The sequence below is a fragment of the Trichosurus vulpecula genome, chromosome 9 (genome assembly GCF_011100635.1).
Source record: "Trichosurus vulpecula isolate mTriVul1 chromosome 9, mTriVul1.pri, whole genome shotgun sequence".
Lineage (NCBI taxonomy): Eukaryota > Metazoa > Chordata > Mammalia > Diprotodontia > Phalangeridae > Trichosurus > Trichosurus vulpecula.
This window is the reverse complement of record NC_050581.1, coordinates 189,384,298-189,403,220: the sequence shown is the minus strand read 5'-3', so window position 1 is coordinate 189,403,220 and position 18,923 is coordinate 189,384,298. Positions and strand designations below refer to the sequence as shown.

Genomic DNA, 18,923 nt, shown 5'->3' with positions numbered 1-18,923 from the left:
GTGCTTGACGATTGTGAGTAGACCTTGTCCTCACTTCCACTGCTCTTTAAAATATGAATCCAATTGAGAGCTTGATATTCTAAAATACTCCTTACATCTAAATACATCTAAAATCTGAGATAATATTTCTGAGAATTTTCTTTTGTCATCTTTGAGCCGTTGCTTTTCATTTGTCTTTTTGCTTCTTCCCAAGTTGTTTCCCAAAGTCACTGATTGCATGCCTCTGCTGAACACCAGCTCTTAAAGATGTAGCCTTGTTTCCTTTAGAACAGACATTTTCATGTTGGGCCAGCCTCTGCCGTAGGCAAAGTAGATGCCCACCTGCGCTGTGTGGTCTGAGAGCTGATCCTCATAACGCCAATAGTATTCGGGGCATTGCCTTTCTCTCCCATCTGGGCTGAAATCCCCACCATTGGGCAATAAAAGCCAGGGACTAGTATGAACCTTCAGAGGGTCTTTAAAATGGGCATCGTCTCCTGAGATGGGGGGGGCCCTATTTGGGGCTCTCCCCACGTGTACCATTCGTTATCATCTTGAAAGAAACTAATGAGCTAATTAGCCATGTGATCAGCAGCTAAGTTTCATTGGAAAGAGGAGCAGGGCAGCAAGAAGTCTTGCCCTTAAGGCCCTTTAGAAATGAAAATTATTGTTATTTTTTACTTTCAAAAGCTCATATCTTTAACAAGATAGAATAAAAAAACTAGCCAAGAAGGCTGATGGGATGAGAGTTAATGGGATGATGATGAGGCAAATGCCAGAGAAAACTTTCTTTTGCTTGTTATCTCTGCCAAGGAGATGACATTTGGATTGTCAAGGACAGAATAAAAATGGCTAATTGGTAGCTTAAATTCAAGTTAAACAAGGACATAATTAGAGAACATCGATCTGTCCTTGATAAGTTCAAGTCACCAGTCTCAGAACACTGCATCCTGGGGCCTGAAGGCACTGGCCAAGTTGACGGCTAATCCTCTGGGACACTTTTCCAAAGGTCAAGGAGAATGGAAGAAATGTCACACAATAGGAGAAAGGCATCTCTCTTGATTTTCAGAAAATAGACAGTTGTCGTCCCTGGACTATAGACCACTGACCTTGACTTCAGTTTTCAGAAAAATTTCAAAACAAATCATGAAAAGGGATAGAGGAAACAGCTCGAAAACGGAAATAATAGCCCCCAGCAGCACGTATCACCTGCCTCATTGCTATAGGGGGTCCTAGGTTGGCCTTACATCCCTATTTTTGGCCTTGAAGATCACTGCTCACAGAGTTTACCTAAATTTGAGCAAAACATTTCAACACATTTCAACATTAAACTCTGTTTAAAATAAGCTTTCATAATCTTTCACATCAAAGTGGGAAGGGCTTTTCATATATCTGTTCATTTGGGGGGACTGGCCCCATCTGAGATCTACCTTTGTTTCCATATTTGACCTAAACCAATGCAGGAGAGCTTCCACAATCGTCTTGGAATCACAGGAGGTAATAATCAGAGCTTATGCCTTTCTCATTTGTGCAAAGGCAATTTGGATTTATAGGATTTCCCCCCACCCACCAGTCTTTTTATTTTTATTCTGTTTTCATTACTTTTTCTTGTACAAAAAAATCTCATGTAATCACCTCTATCTTTGTGTCCTATAATTTCTTCTGTTTGTTGAATAGCCGAGAATTTTTCTCCTTCCCACAATTGAAACAGCATTGTCACTCAATAAATTTCCAATTTTATGTGAGCTTCTAAAAATATTTAAATCATTGGTCCATTTGGAATTTATTGTAGTTTATGGTGAGAGAGAAATCTAATTACTGCCCCCCCTTTTGCTGTACTACTATAGTTTTCAACGATTAAAAATTTTTTTTTAATTAACAAGCATGTATTTTCTCTCTTTCTCACCTCCCACAACCAAGAACAGTAAAAACAAATATGCAGAGTCAAGCACAACAAATTCTTGCATTGTCCATGTCTGATAATGTTCTGCAACTTAAGCCTATCACCTCTCTGGTGGAGCACGTTTCATCATCAGTTCTCTGGAATCAAAGGTGATCGTGGAGTTTATCTGAATTCTTAAGTTTGTCAAACTCTTTACAACAGTATTGTTATTGTGGAAATTGTTCTCCTGGTCCTACTTTCTACTTTGCATCAATTTGTGCAAGGCTTCCAAGTTTTTCTGAAACTGTCCCTTTTGCCTTTTCTTGCTGTACAGTAGTCCATTGCATTTACATTCCATAGTTTGGGCAGCCACTCCCCAAAGAGTGGACGACCCTTCATTTTCCAGTTTGTTGCCACTACAAAAAGAATTGCTATAAATATTTTTGTATTATGGTCCTTTTCATCTTTAATCTTTTGGGGGAATAGTAGACATATTACTGGACCAAAGGGTCCAACATTTTTTAGTAAGAATTTCCCCCCCTAAGGTTCTGTGATCTTGGATTTCTGAAAAACTTGTGTAATTTTGGAAGGTCAGTGTTTGAAGGAACCTCAGCGGCTGTCTAGTCCAGTCCATGCTTTTGCTTGAAGACCTTCAAGGAAAGGGAAACCCCCACATCCCAAGGCAACCCCTTCCCCATCTGGCTCACTCTCCATTTCATGGAGGGGGCTTGCTTAAGTCATACAGCTTAAATTGGTCTCTTTGGCACTTGCACTCATTGCTCCCACTTCTCCCCTCTGGAGCTGAACAGAACACTTTGAATTCTTCGTCTGTTTGATAGATTTATGATGACAATTTGGGACCAGGTCATTATCACCAGAACTTACAGGACTGCCTTTAAGGAAGGAGCACAGACTTAGTGAATGCAGATCATGCAAGGAAATGGTAGGACTTGTGTATCGCATCATGATAGACTGCAAGAATTTAGCACTTAATTGAATAGTACCCTGGACCTAGAGTCAGGAAGACCTAAGTTCAAATCCTGCTTCTCAGCCTTACTTACTTCCTGCTTCAGTTTCCTCATCTGCAAAATTTATGGAATAATACCTACCCTCCAGGACTGTTGTGAAGATAAAACAGTAATATTTGTAAAGCACGTTGTAGACCTTAAAATACCATGTAAGGGATAGCTATCGTTTTATTAATGCCTAGCAAGATGGAATGAAACATTAGAAGCTCCCTATTTTTCATAAATCAACAGATGACAAATCCCTGTATAGACCTCTGAATTTCCTCAGAAACCCATCCATTAAAGACCCAAATGTTGTCCACAATTGCCTGGAGAGAACATTAATCTGTAATAATTTAAGAATAAAGAGGTGGGAAAGAATTGTAAAAACCAATCAACACATTGAACAAATGTGACACTAAAGATAAGGTTGTGGACTCATGCAGCTCCTCCCGCTCTGCTGCCCAGAAGGAGGGAGGAGTGTGTTGCTTTACTGTGTGCAGACCGTCAGTTTCCATTTACGTTGTTATTGTCATTGTGCGTATTACTTACTTTGCTTTGCATCACGTCATGAAAGCCTTCTCATGCTTCTCCGCAGTCGTCACCTGTGTTGTCTCTTACAGCACAGTCCTGTTCGGTTGCATTCCTGTGCCAATTTGTTCCACCAGTCGGTGGGCATCTGCATTGTTTCCCATGCTTCGCTACCACAAAAAGCCTGCTATAAATATTTTGGTGTTTATGGAACTCTTCTCTTTTGTCAATGGCCTCCTTGGAGTAGAACAGTAGAATATCTGGGTCAAAGGGTATGCACATTTTGCGCACTCTCTTTGCATAATTCCAAATTGCTTTCTAGAATAGTTGTACCAGCTGACAGCTCCACTAACAGTGCATTAGTGTGCCTGTTTCTCCACAAGCCTTCCTACGTTGACTTCCTCTCTTTTGCTATTTTTGCTAATTTGCTTAGTCTGAGGTAAAACATTAAAGTTGTTTTGATCTGCATTTCTCTTCTTTTTCATGGTTTAGAGCATTCTTTGGTACGGTTTTGATAGACTGCAGTTTATCTTTGAAAATTACTTGTTCATATACACCTATCACTTGGGAAATTATTTTTGTTTTTATCAATTTCTCTTAGTTCTCCATTTATGCCATACTGCTTTCTAATTTTCCCAGCAGTTCTTATCAAATAGTGAGTTCTTTCTCAGGTTATTTATGTTTTCAGCTTTATCAGACACTGGGTTATTGAGTTCCATGATTTCTGATTCTTCTTTGTCAAGACTGTTCCAATATTCTACTTTTCATTTTTAACCAGTATCAAATGGTTTTGATGATTGATGCTTTTTAATATAGTTTAAGATCTAACCCTGATTTCCCTCTGCATTCCTACCTTTTTTTCTCAATTTCCCTTGATATTCTAGATCTTTTTGTTCTTCCAGATGAATTTGTTACTATTTTATTTGACTTTGAACAGTGTCTCTTTGGTAGTTAGGTATAGCACTAAATATGTAAATTAGCTTTGGCAGTATTTTAATTTGGCTACATTGGTATGCCTAGCCACGAACAATGACTATTCCTCCATCTATTTAAATTGTTCTTTATTTTTTAGGGGATATTTACAAATTTATCTCTTCAAACATTGAGTATCCTTTGGTAGATTGACTCCTAAAGGTTTTATGCATTTGAAATTCTTTTGAATGGGACTCACCTTTCTGTTATTGTCTCCTGGGTTTTATCGTGTCAAAATGCTGCTGATTTTTTGTGGGTTAGTATTGCTAAAGTTATTGAGAAGATTTTCCCTTTGATCCCAGAGGCAGTAGGAAGCCACAGGAGTTTACTGAGTGTGGGCCTGATGTGGTCCATTCTCAACTTTAGGGAAATCACTTTGGCACATAGGAGGCTTGGGTTGTGGAGAGACTTCAAGCAAGGAGAAAGTAGAGTCTCTTGGAATGTGCCCAGTGAGAGGTAATGAGGGCCTGATGAGCTAAGGTGGTGTCTGTGTGAGTAGAAGAGAAGGAATAAGCGAATGCCAGAGCTGTTGGGGAGCTAGAAACCTTCAGACGAGGCAAGGGGTCAGATCCGTGGAATGACTGAGAAGGAGGATGACGCCCGGATTGGGAAGCTGGGCACCCGGGAGGACGACTGGGGGCGGGCTTTCTTAAGAATCGTCCATTTGGTGATTTGGCTGTAAATTGGCATGTGTAGTGTTGCATCATTATTGTTAATGGTATTTTTCTTTTTATAAGTTTCTTCTTTTGAGTGACGCACAGAATGCTGGTGGTTTTTGCGGGTTATCTTCTACCAAAATAGGTTGTTGAAACTATTTTTCAGGATGGTGAAGTGGAAAGAGAGGATTTGAGGTCAGAGCAGCTGGGTTCAAACTCAGGCTCTGCTACATTGCTGTCATTTACTGAGGTTAAATTAACCTTCCTACCCTTCACAGCTAGATTTTGTTTAAAAAAGCTCTTCATGGTTATTTCTTAAATTTATTCTTTTGCTATAGTTAGCATTTTTTTTAAAAATATGTTTAAATAGCAAAATAATAAGAATGAACAGCCCTATTTCCTTAGCAAGACAACTTCTAATGTTTCCCCATAAAGACAATGCTTTTGGTTTCAGATGGATATTTTTTATCAGCTTAAGGAAAAAAAAATCTTCATTTGTTGTAATCTGCCCTGCCTTATTTTGGATTTTGGTCATTTGATTTTCTTCCCTTTTTGATTAAATTTGCTAAGGCCTTATTAATTTTATTGATCTTTTTTTTTTTAAATTACCCAGCTCTTTGATTAGTTTAGTTCCCATCTTATTAATTTCTCCTTTAATTCTGCCAATTTCTCATTTGCTCTTGGTTCTTTAATTTGTTCATTTCCCAACATCCTTAACTGGCAACTCACCTCATTGATTTTCTTTTTTCCACTGTCCTTGTTAATATAAGTGATTAATGATCCAGTCTGTCTCTGGCTGCTGCTTTGCCCACATCCCATGAGTTTGGCATGTGCTGTATTTCCACAGGGAGAGGCAGTGAGCACCTACAGAGAGAATAGGATGTGGAGGGTTGGACTCTTTGGGTTGAAGACCACCCCCCACACACACACATACACCCCTTTCTAGTCTCCTTACCCTCTCTATCCTTCCCCTCCCATGTACTGTTCAGCCCAGTGATCCTGGCCTCCTAGCTGTGGAGACTCTAGGCCCTGGTCATTGTCCCAGGCCAGTCCATTCTCCAGCCCCCTGGAGCTGGACACCTCTCTCCTCATCTTGGCCTCCAGGCCCATCTTCTACCACAGTGATGTCTGCCTCAGCCAGAAGCGGGGCAGGGCATCTGTGAGCTACACAGTAACTTCAGTGTTACCTCTCTTTTGTGGTATTTTTATTTATTTTGTTAAACGTTTCCCATAGCATTTGAATGTGCTTTAGGTCACATGCCTGCTTGAGCCCTCTGTCCCTCAAGAAACCTTTCCTGATCCCCCTTACTTCTTACCTTCCTTCCGTGATTCTCTTCCATTTAGACTGTATGTATCCTTTGTGTGCAGACTATATTTATTTACATATTGTCTCCCCTATCGGATTGGGAGCTCCTCGAGGACAGGGACAGTCTTTTGCCTTTCTGCATATCTCTAACGCTTAGTCCAGCGCCTGGCACGTAGTAGGGGCTTAATCAATGTTTGTTGACTTCTGATGCAATATTCTTAAGAAGTGAAAGTGTAGTATTTAATCAAAGAGGCATTTATTAAGGTGGCTGCCTTACGGCCAGGCTTTGTGCCAGGTTCTGGGGCTAGAAAGCAGTCCCCATCCTCAAGGAACTTTATATTCCACTGGAACAGAGCAACATGTGTCTAGAAAATTAAATACAAAATATATGCAAAGTAATTTCCTGGAGTGGGGCATTACCTATGGTGGGAAAAGGGAGGGCTGGAAAGGGGAGCAGCTGGGGTGATCAAGCTAGGCCTCCTGTACTAGATGACACCCAAACTGAGCTTTCAGGTAAATTAGGGATTTGTTGAGGCAGAAGCAAGGAAGGTGGTGAGGCCTCACAGGCTGAGGGCATGAGGCCCAGAGGGAAGGGAAACAGCACCTGGCTGCCAGTTTGGAGCATAGACTGTGTGAAGTCAAGGCCTTTGAGGAGAGCTGGGCCAGGCCAGGAAGCCCCTGAGGAGCTTGCACCTTATCCTTAGCATCTTCATCTCTGGGGGCTCCTGTCAGTGCCACATCCGCTCTCTCCAGGGGGAGGTGACTCACCTGGACTCCCCTCTACTGCAGCCAGTGGTGTTTTGTGGCTCCCTTACTGTCATTTGGGCAACCTGAAGCTTTCCACCCCTTCCTACTCTCCACAGAAGCCAAAGTGATTTATTTCCCTACAGCTGAAAACTGACCACAATCCGTTAACCTCACAGTTAAAGTTTTGCCTTTGGGTGATTTATTTTTAATTTTGTGCCCCAGAATATGGTCACTTTCAACGGAAATTTTATGTCATTTTTTAAAATGTGTCCTACTTCTGTCTGGTCATTGCCCTGTTTTTGAGGGAGTTCCTGAGCTGCCTAGGGACCTTGGCTTCTTGGCCTTCCCGCCTATGTTCTCTTGTTCCTTCTTCATGATAACCTTAAGAATTATCTATCAGTGGTGGCTGGAGGCCCACCTCCGACCCATGCTAGCTGAGTGACCCTGGGCTGTGTCCTGTGCAGCTCCATGGCTCCCAGATTAGAGCAGCTCCAGAAGCTCATTGGAAGAGAAAAAGAAAAGACTGTTGGGTCAGACAGCATGACTGTCTTGGTGACTCCCATCCCTCTGCTCATTCGACCCAGAAGGTCCCCTGTTTTCTGTCAGTCTTGGCTACGGGAAGCTGGAGGCAAGCTTAGCCCTGCTCCTAATTCAATTAAGTTGAACCAGATGGTGTGATCTCCCATCTCTGTTCATTCCACCCCTGTGTCCTCTGGGAAGGGAAGGGTGCTAACCTCCCCCTCCACACCCCAAGGTGTTCCCCCCCCCCGCCCCCGACAAGGGCTAGCAGTGCCACTGGCTCCCAAGCAACCCAGGCCTGCCAATCCCTCTCTGTTTCCATGATTAAATACCCACCCACCACTGCTCCTTCTGAGCTGGCAGCCCTGTGCCCAGGCTAGCATCCCCTTCCCCCACCTTCTTCTATATCTTGAAGTCCCTAAACACTCCTTGTGGAATCATAGGCACTGCTCTCTCTATCCATGAGGGGAAAACAGTCCTGTCCAAGTATCAGCACTAGTGTGGCCCTCTCCCCCCTTCCCCATCAGTCTCTCTCTGGACTGTCCCAGGACTCATGGCAGCCTGTTTACTCTACAAGGGCCAGGGCCCCCTCCCCTGATTGCTGCCTACTCATCAAATTGGAGTGGGGGGAGCACAAGGAAGCTTGAGCTGCAACATTGGCCAAGTAGGCCAGCGCATTGGGGGAATGAGCTTATCTCCCCATTAAATCAGGAGCTTTTGGGCCAAGACAATTTCTGATTCGTTTTATCATCTCCTTTATCAAATAGGTACCATACATGTTTGATAGATGCCCCACAAAGAGTCTGGACAGGAAATGCCAGTTCTATTTTCCCATAAAGCCTACAAAAGCAGGAACAGGCGGGCTGTGGCGCCCTAACTCCTCAGTGTCACTAGAGAAAAGTGGTGAGGATGGTCTGCCATTCTCATTCATCTTCGTTATGATTTTCACTTTTGATTTCTTCCTGCTTCCCTCCCTTTCCTAGATCTCCATTTTTTGTTCTGCTTTTTTCCCCAGACCTTTATCCTTTTTTCCTTCTGCCACAGTGCGTAGCACATTTTGTTGTTGAGTCAGTCATTTGTCCAACTCTTTGTGACTCCATTTAGAGTTTTGTTGGGGTTTGCCATTTCCTTCTCCAGCTCATTTTACAGATAAGGAAATTGAGGCAAATAGGGTTAAGTGACTCACCCAGGCTCACACAGCTAGGGAGTGTCTGGGACCAGATTTGAACTCATGTCCTCCTTACTCGACACTCTACTGTGGCACCTACCACATAGTAAGCACTTAAGACATGCTCTATCAATCTGCCTATCTCTGCTATCTATCAGTAGTGGGGCAACTAGGTGGCACTGTGCATAGAGCACTGGGCTGGGAACCAGGAAGACTCATCCTCCTGAGTTCAAATGTGGCCTCAGACACTTCCTAGCTGTGTGACCCTGGGCGAGTCACTTAACCCTCTTGGCCTCAGTTTCCTCATCTACAAAATGAGCTGGAGAAAGAAAACCCTAAATGGGATCACGGCGAATCGGACACACCTGAACACCAATCCGTCTGCCAGGGCATCCTTTTGATCTCCAGTATTCTAGCTAACACACTCTTTTCTCCTTTAGGTCGAATTCTCATACCCTCCCCTGATCACAGGAGAAGGCCATGACAGCCACACTTTACCCGAAGAGTGGAAGTATTTGCCTTTCCTTGCCTTGCCTGATGGAGCTCACAACTACCAGGAGGGTAAGAGAGGGAGGCCAGGCCTGCAGTGGAGAAGCTGGGGTGTCCTGCACTAGAGGGGTGGGCGATTATATCATGGATCAGAAACTACTGGAGGGTTTTGCTGTGATGCCCGGAACACTCAGACATTTCTTAATAAGTTCCATGGTTGCCGGAGGAAGCCTGTGAACTCCTCAAGGGATCAGAGTACAGACTGTGCCAAGTGTTAATCCACCTAAGCAGGGAGTAGCCATGCCTTGATTTGTGCTTCTGAGGCCTCCGAGGAACAAAGCCCGGATTGGAATCACTCCTATGTCCCTGGTCCCCGTGGCTGTTGTGAATGTGGGGGGCGGGGAGGCAGCGGCAGGGTGGCTGAACCATTTCCCGAGTCATTATTTTCTCCTTCCTTTTAAGGTTCTGCTGCACATGGCATCCAGGGAGCATGCTGGGCAAAATTTCTATCCCCAGCTAAGAAAGATATTTATGTTTTATTCCAGTTTCCTTGTAATTACTCTTGAACCATATTCCAGGTTTTTCAAACAATACTTACCTGCCTTCCCTAACTCTGCTGGTCCTTATCACAGCCCCCTAAATGAGTGTGATTCAGTTCAACAGATATTTATTAAGTAGCTGCTCTGAGCAATGGAGTGGGTCAGTTGCTGGCAATACAAAGAACAGATCACCCAGTTGTCCCTAGCCCCTCCCCACACAGAGCCAGTGTGATAATACAAGGTAGGGAGGAGATGGAGAGACAAAGGAGTCCTCCAGAGCCCGGCCTCCCCCCATACTGAAGCCTTCTGGCTGTAAACCCAACACTCTTTGCCATAGACCATGAGGCCTTTCATGGCTATGAGGCAATGCCTCAGACGTGCCTCAGTTTCCACTTACCATTTGCATGGTGTGGATGAAAGAGAGTCAGTAGTCTGAATTGGGGGAGTGTGTTAGGGTCACCACTGAAGCCTTCTCCAATGGGACATTCAAGATGGCTCTGGCTTCCTAGAGGCCAAGCCCTCTCTCCATGCTGGCTCTGACTAGGCTGGCTGACCAGGTGGGAAAGTCTTGGAGCGGGTTTAAGCCTAGGCCCAGATGGTGTCTGTGACCCTAAGGTCTTTTGGCTGAAGAAATTAGTGAAGGGTATCTACTGAGGTCTGGAGGGCCTGTAGTTCTCACTCACCCCAGGGAAATCAAAACCTACCGAGAGGGCTCCCGAGCAGGCAGTTCCCGTCCTAAGAGACATTTGGGTGTTTTGCTTTGGTTTTGTTTTTTCTAAATCACAGAGAAACAATTTTCGTGGAACACAAATCTGTTTTCTCTTAATTGGTCTGAGGTAAAAGCATTACTGCCAAAATCGAGAGTTAATTGTCTTTTTAGGATAGGCTGGTTCCAGATTGTTGAGTTCCTTGGCATTTCCATGAGTGACCATCTCGTCGCCTTTCCTGACAGCGCTTTTGCCGTATAGTGCTAGTCCCCTCACAGAGCTGGTATGGGTGGGGGCGGGGAGGGGGTTTGAGGAAGCCAGTATTCTGATTTAAACCCCCTCCCCGGGCAGAAGTGAACCCCCATGCTGGCTGGCCTTCCTTTTCTCCCCCTCCTGCCTCCTGCCTCCCACCTTCTCCTGTCAGGGGCCCCAACCTCTATTTTTCCTTTCTTTGAAGCCCGAGGTCATGGTGGGGAGGGCTGTAATCACAGCCTTGTTGAGTGGCTCCTGCCAAGTGCCACCATTGTACTGGGAAATGAAAAAGGCCATGAACGTGAAGCTGACGATAATCACACCCCTCCAGCTCGCAGCCCTTTCCAACCTAATGAGCAATTTGCACAGCGGATTCCATTTTCAAAAGACTGAATTTCAATCTCTTTTGGTTTACTTCAAAATAATATTATTAAATGTGGAAAATTATTTCCAAATTGTACCGAATCTTTAATCTGTGGTGATTCAGCCCACCAAGGGCCATGGGGTATGGTCTATTCACTTATGCTGCAGTGAGAAACGCAGTTACCGTAATGGTGCTAGAAATGCCCAAACAATAGCTCTTGGGACCAGGGGATGGATAAAAACACAGAACATCATTTTCTCATGTTATTGAAGACAGTTTATTTGCATTCAATTTTTATTTTATTTTTTCTCAATTTCATGTAAATAAAATGTTTAACATTCTTTTTTTTAATTTAGAGTTCTAGTTTCACTCTCTCCCGTCCCCCCTCCTTGAGAAGGCAGGCAATTTGATATAGATTATACATGTGCAGTCATGCAAAACATATTTCCACATTAGCCATGTTGCAAAAGAAAACACAGACCAGAAAAACCCCAAGAATAATCAGGAAAGTTTAAAAAGTATTCTTCAGTCTGCACTCAGATTCCCTCAGTTCTTTTCTGGAGGGAGAGAGCATTTTTATCATGAGTCCTTTGGAATTGAAGACAATTTATCTGCATGTCTCTTAGATACCGTGTTTTTCCACCTGCCCCCCAGAAATGGAAATGGAATGACAGTATATGGTGTCTCTTGCTACAGACAGATTGAAGCCAAGGTATGTATATTGATAGAAAAATAAATCCAGCTAGAAATAAGGTTGCCCATATGCAGGCCATTGGAGGCATTTTTCCAAGTTTATGTGGTGTAGCATTAACTTGAGTTTAGAATGATACGACATATATGTATTATACAGGGTGTCCCAAAAGTCTTAGGGCATCTTAGGCTTTAGTTGCTTCAAACTGCACTAAGCTTTTTGGGATACCCCACATATCTTCATATTACAATTTATATTTTATAAAATACTTTCTTTCTATCCAAAATATATCCAGAGTAACTTCCTGCTGTGTGATTTGTTGTTTCCTTGGGTTTTTCCATTTCTGGATTTTGATTTATAATTGGAAAGATGGAGTGGAAATATTTCTTAAAGCACCATTTTAAAGTTTCAGTGTCTTCTCGATCATTTCCTAAGCCGAAGTTTGACTGCTAGTGTGGCTCCTGAATTAAATGCACAGCTGTCCTCCATCTTTGATGGTGCCCAGCCCTCACACCAGTGTTTCCAAGGTTCCTGCTGATTCTATCTCTGCAGCATCCCTCACATCCATCCCCACTTCTCCATTTACAAAACCACTAGCCCTCCTCGAGCCCTGCTCACCACCATCCGTCATCTACACAGCTGCCACATAATCTGGAGGAATAGGTCTGGCTGTGCCCCTCCTTCCCGCTCCCAAACCTACATTGCCTGTAGACGAAAGTCCAGATTACTTGGTTTGGGGGTAAGCACCTCTAGTCTGGCTCTAGCCTGCCTTCTGGCCTCACTTCCCATTCTGGTCCTGCCCCCTGAGGGCAGGCTTTCAGGCAGCTCTCATGTCCCCCAGGTCTTTTCTTCTGCAGATCAAACGTGCCAGTTCCTTCCTTCACCTGATCTTGAAGGATCATGAGGCCTCCTGCGTTTCCTTCCCTACACACTGTTTAGCCTTTCAAATGGGGTACCCACAGCTGCATTCCCCCTCTCTGTTACATTGTCGTCTTTGGCCAGTTTGGCCATTTGAGACACAGTCTGACCTGAGCAGAGCACAGTGAAACTGTCACCTCCCTGGTTCTGGAGACTGTGCCTCTCCCGGTGTGGCCCAAGATTGAATTAGCTTTTTTTTTTTTTTTAAACACACTGTTGTTCCATATTGAGTCTGCAGTCCACTAAAGCCCCAGGGCCTTTTCGGAGAAGCAGCTCTCCAGCCACCTCTCCCCTATCTCATACTTGTGAATTTGATTTTTTTTGTGACCCAAATGTAAGAACTACCATTTGTCCCTAGTTAATTTCATGTTATTGTATTGAGCCCAATGTTCCAGTCTGTCAAAATCTATCTTAATTCTGAGTCTGTTATCTAATGTTAGCTGTCCTTCCTAGCTTTGTGCCATTTGCTAATTTAATAAGCAAACCATTTATGCCTTCAGCCAAGTCTTTGATAAAAATGTTAGACATCACAGGACCCAGCAAAGATTCCCGGGGCATTCCACTATAGACATCCTTCCAAGTTGACATGGAACTGTTAATGACTCCCTGTTGAGTCTGGCCAGTCAGCCTGTTCCGAATCCTCCCAAATCTGCTCTTCTCATGGCTGCGGCTGCACCTTTTCCATGAGAATAGTGTGAGGGGCTTTGTAAAATGCTTAGCTAAAATGAAGACAAACTCTCTCTGCCCCGTTCCCCTTTTCCCCTATTCTGCCAGTCTAGTAATGTTGTCTCAAAAAACAGAAATGTGGCAAGTCTGGCATGACCTATTCTTGAGGAAACCCAGCTGGCTTCTTGGGGTGCAGCTTCCTTCTCCAGATTTTCTCAAACACGTTACGTGTTCTGGGATTATGCTGAGGACTAAAGTCTAGATCTGTTGGCCCGCACTTCAAATCCCTAGGTTTTCCCTCTTGGTCAAAGTTGGTTATTTGCCCTTTTTCAGTCCTCAGATGCTCCTCCCATTCTCCCCGGTCCTTGGAAGACCACTGACAGTATCTCTCCCAGTTCTCCTTGGAGTCACCTGGGCACGCGGTGCATCAGGCAGTGGCTCCTTCTCACCTTGCTTTCCTCCAGTTTGAGCCCCTGTGGCTGTTTCTGCTTTAGCCATTCCTGTCCAAAGTGGATTCTTCTTGAAAGAGTTGATAGAGACAGAGGGAAGCCCATCCTTCTCTCTGTCCTTGCTTGTCATGGGCCCTTCTCTTCTGTCCCAGCCTCTCCACAGGAGCTAGAGTCATCCTTCATTTGTGCTCTCTTGATGCTCTTCTTATCAGCCCATGGCACACTTTTGTATTCATTCTGTAGTCCATCTAATAGATTGTATCCTTAACAAATCTTAGCTGGTCATGAATCTGTGTTGGTTGGTCGCTTTAGATGGTTCTCTCTTTTTCTTCTCACTGGAATGGTTTTTCTCTAGCCTCAGAATTTCATTCTCAAAAGCTTCCCATCCCTCCTAGGATGATTTCACCTATGGAATTCTGGTCCATGGGATGCTACATGTCCTTTCTCTGCTGCTTTTGAAATCTGCTGTGGTACCTGAGAGACTCTACCTAGGTTTCCTTTCCTTCATCAATTCTTAGGTGGGGGGTGGGGGGTGGGAAGGAAGGTCACTTTCCCCCAAAATTTTTGTCCTTTCTACTCTAACCACCACTTCCTCCAGGTGGGTAAGTGCTGGGTCCAGAGTGGCAGTTTTCCCCTTCCTCAAGGCAGTGATCAGAGAGAAATGATCAATAGCTCTGCTTTTTGGCAGTAATGGTGGTCTAGCTGCCGTCTAGATAAAGTCCCCCTTTACTACTCCAGTGTGTCTTCATGGCAGGTTCTCAGGCTGCTTCCCGTTCTCCTCCTCTGTTCCCCTTCTGTCCAGATGGCTTGTGATCTACTCTGATGAGCATTGAGTCTGCCACTGTTAATTTTCACCCAAATGTTCTCTGCTGATCCTTAGAGTTCTTTACATGACCATAGTGCTATTCATCTCCCTTACGCTGCCTTTCTATTGATCCTTACTTTTTCAAATAAAGAATACCTCTTCAGGGAGGAGTCCCATTGTACCAAATCTACGACATGAAATTTACTCCTTGCCTTAAGATTTCTAGGTCATCCTATTTGTTCCCCATACATTGTGCAGTTGCTTGGGTTTTATTGATGTCTCCTTTCTTGGATTCTGTGACTTGGAGGGCATTCTCATTGCCTACTGCTTATTCTTCTTACATTTTAACCATCTTCTATGGCATCTAGCCTGGCAAATATACATAAGCAATTTTCCCCCTCCATATTGAGTTGCAGGCCACTAAAGCACCTAAATATTTTTTTCACGAACTGTTGTCTAGTCCAATGAGCAGGGAGGGATGTTAAGGACTGTCAAGGGGTCCCTGATCTTGTCTTTTTGAGTTGCTATACTTTCCAGAAACACAGGACCCAGAGCATGCAGGAGGTCCTGAATGTGACAAGGATGAAGGCCCCCCTCCTTCTTTCCCCCTACACCCCCAACCCAACATAATTTCTTATTTGCATCTCAAACTGGACTCCCTGGGTGTCCTTGGGAGTCAAGAGAGGTGCCAGACAGTCTGCACTGGGCTTGTGCAGCTGGGCCTTGTAGATAAGGAGACCATCCATCTTCATGGTCTAGCAGTTTCCAAGGGAAAAGAATGTGGCTTTTGCCCTTGCCTTGCTCCTCCCCTTTGGGTTTTGTCCTTTTCCCACCTTTACTGCATCTTTCCCCTTCCATCGTACACCCCTTTAGGTGGAGATACTGGTGTCACTGTCTTCCTTTGTCTTGCTGTCAACTATGCAAACTTTTGTCAGGACTATGAACTCCTTGCTCTGGCTTTGGGTTCCACGTGCATGTTCATTTCTCTTGTAATAAACCTAGTTTTCATGTAAATTTTGTTAAGTTGTTATTTCCTGTTGACACAGTCATACCTCCCCTATTCCATAAGTGTATAGTTATTCTTTGAACCCAAGGGTATGAATTTACATTTATCCCTTTTAAAATTTTCTCCTACTAGAGTCCATCCCATGTACAGCCTCTTGGAACTCTGTAGATCCTACGCCATCACCCTCATATTAATCATCCATCCTGGTTTTGTGACCAAGGCAAAGTTGATAAGCATACCAACCATGCCTTCACCCAGGTCATAATAAAAATGGTCACCGTCCCAGCCCCAAGGACAGATCCCTTGGTTTTTTCATCAGAGACTTTTCCCCAATTTTACATAGGCCCATGAATGGCCACTCTCTGGGTTCAGTCATTTCCACCAGTTTCCAGATCCACTTAACCATACTATTCTCGAGCCCACATTTCACCATCTTGTCCAAAATCATAGCTTAGAAAAGCATTTCAGATGTTTTCCTGAAATCCGCACATACTGTATCTATGAGATAACCCTGGTCTACTGTTTATAACCCTATGAAAAACCTATGAAAGGAAGTATGTTTAGTCTGACATGATGCATTTTTTAATTAAATTTTATTCTATTGTCAGGTCCACATTTTCTCTTTCATACTTCTCTCATTTCCCTCCTCCTTTGCCTCTAGTTGAGAAAACCATAAAAACAGAGCCCCTGTTATAAGTACAAATACAAAAAAATACAAAGCAAAACAAATTCCGACATTGGGCAAGTCCAAAAACATGTCTCTGACCCTACTCTGAGACCATCACCATGACCTTTCTAGTAGGAGGTGAGTAAAAGTTGCATCTTGAAGCGCTCTGGAATTGGGGCTGGTCATTCACCAATTAGAGTTCCTGAATCTTTCAAAGATGTTTGTTTTTACAATGTTGCTGTTATTCTGTAAATTGTTCTCCTTGTTCTGCTCACTTCACACTGCATCAGTTCATACAGATCTTCCAGGTTGTCTTGAAAGTCTTCCCCTTCATCATTTCAGCATTCTATCCCATTCACATACCATGACTTACTGAGCCATTCCCCAACTGATGGGCGTCCCTTCCTTTTCTGATTCTTTGCCAGCGCAGAAGGAGCTGCTATGTGTATTTGTGTACATAGGGTCCTTTTATCTCTCTTTTATTTCTTTGGGGGTACAGACCTAGGGGTGATACTGCCAAATCAAAGGACATGCAGTTTAATAGCTTGGGGGGTGTAGTTCAGATTGTCTCCCAGAATGGCTGGACCAGCAGCGCATTATCTGTTTTCTAGTCTCAGCAGTGTTTGTCATTTTCCCTTTTCGTCAACTTTACCAGTCTGATGGGTGTGAGATGGGACCTCAGAGTGCTTTTAACTTGCATTTCTCTGATTCTTCTTGAGTTAGTATTTTTTTCTTGAGTTTAGTATTTTACTTTGAATGGCTGCCTCTGAATATCTGCCGCCTGCTCATATCCTTTCACCTGACATGGTGCATTCTTGATGACCACCCCCCACCACACACACACACACACACATCGTGCTGGTTTCAGCTCTCTAAGTGCTCACAACCCATCATTTAATGAGATGTTTTTTTGAGAATTTTGTCAGGAACCAAATTCAGGTTCACTGGTAGCCTCGATATGAAAAGAAATCTGACCTGTTCAGCCATCCAGAGGGTCTGGGGGCTCTAAAATTTTCAGAGCACCTCACTTCACCTTTGCGCTTTACCGCTTTGCTGCTCAGTTGCTCTGGGAGCAGGTGTCACTAATCAGGCAGTTCTCTCCATTTCACAGAGAAGGAAACTGTGCAGAGAAATCCGAAAAAAGTCAAATAAAGTGAACTCTGTAGTTTGGATGTCTCTTCCCCCATTTACCCCTTCATACCCATGAGATTGGTTTCCCAAAGCCGAATTGTCCTGGGAGCTCATTTACTGTTCCCACATAACTCGGAGGCTTGGAGCCTTGAGAGGAGGGTGGTCAGCCTCAGTGTGCTGGTTCCTGCTGACTCAAGGGTGTGCCTGCGCCTTTGACCCCATTTTTCCTCAGCTCACCTGGGGACCCTTCTCTGGAAGATAAAAAAAGTCTGTAACAACCGACAGGAAGAGAAGTTCCTAGTAGGCCACCATCTTACCAGGAAATCATTTCAGGTTCTCCAGGAATGCAAAGGCTATCCCTGCTCAATGTTCCATTAGTGGGATTCTTTGACTGGGCTGCCAGGAAGCGAGGAAATTAAGCTTCTAAAAATGGAAAGAGCAAAGAGGAAAACAGTGCTGTGCCACCGGAGTGGCCAGATCCAGCCCCAGAAAACCCGTGAGCAAACACACGTCCCCTTCTTCATGAAGGTGGCAGCCAGTGGTGCGGAGTACTGTGTTCACACTCACATTCGGGACACATGCTGGATGGTTTTGCTGCCCTGCTTTTCCCCTCTTTTTCAGTCTTTGTTCTAAGGGAGGGTTTTCTGGATAAGGTGGTAGGGAACAATGAAAAAGCATTTAAGAGAATCCATAGGATTGCATGGGCCAAGTGATTATTGGGGGAAGGTGGACTATAAAAGTGGTGCTTGAGGCAGAAGGGGCACTGTTGGCTTGCCCCGAGTAGTCAGGCTCTGGCACGCATGGAGCTTATGCCCACGGGCTCCCAGAGTCCAAGGGAGAGCTTAGAAACTTGATCCCTTCTGGCCTACAATCATCAGTAAGGAGATCCCGCAAGCAGGGCAAAGAAATTGGACTTGCCGTGTGGAGGGACCTAAAAATATTTTGTCCTTTAGCGGTGGGTGAACGATCTCATTAGTTTGGAGATCCAGTCAAGTCAGCAAACATTCATTAAGCTCTCCCTCTGCACTGGGGAAACAGAGACCAGGATCCTTCCTTCAGACTACAGTCCTGATGGGAAAGGGGAACTTCCCCAGATCAGTTTGCAAGAGCCAGGAACCTGTGACTTACTGTTGGGGTGGGGTGGGGTGGGGAGGGTTTTAATTTGAGAAACCCTTTCCAGAAGTGAACATTAACTAAGGAGAGAAGGGAGGAAGAGAGGGGAAGAGCCCACCAGTAGTAACAGTAGAATCCTCCTTGATGGCCTCCGTCTGTGCTCCTCCAAAGAGATCCTCAAGAGCATTTCCACCCTGTTGGCTTTGACAGCCACACATGGTCACGTTTTGAACGTTTGTGGAGGTCTTTCTGGTGGTTAGTCTGTGGACAGCCAGGACAACAGCAGTGGATGGGGGATTCGCAGGGTGAGAATGCATATTTTCATGGGTGAAAAAGTATGTCTGTCCTCCAGGAGAGGG

At 44.3% G+C, this 18,923-nt stretch overlaps 1 protein-coding gene across 1 annotated transcript in view; it reads left to right on the top strand.

Annotated features, from left to right (window-relative positions):
- Positions 1-18,923, top strand: part of AVL9 (AVL9 cell migration associated) — a 70,232-nt gene that overhangs the window by 11,440 nt on the left and 39,869 nt on the right. Inside the window, exons 2-3 of the mRNA XM_036738387.1 lie at positions 9,208-9,328; positions 11,745-11,830. Of these exons, the coding sequence (XP_036594282.1) occupies positions 9,208-9,328; positions 11,745-11,830 (207 nt within the window). The remainder of the gene's footprint in view (positions 1-9,207; positions 9,329-11,744; positions 11,831-18,923) is intronic.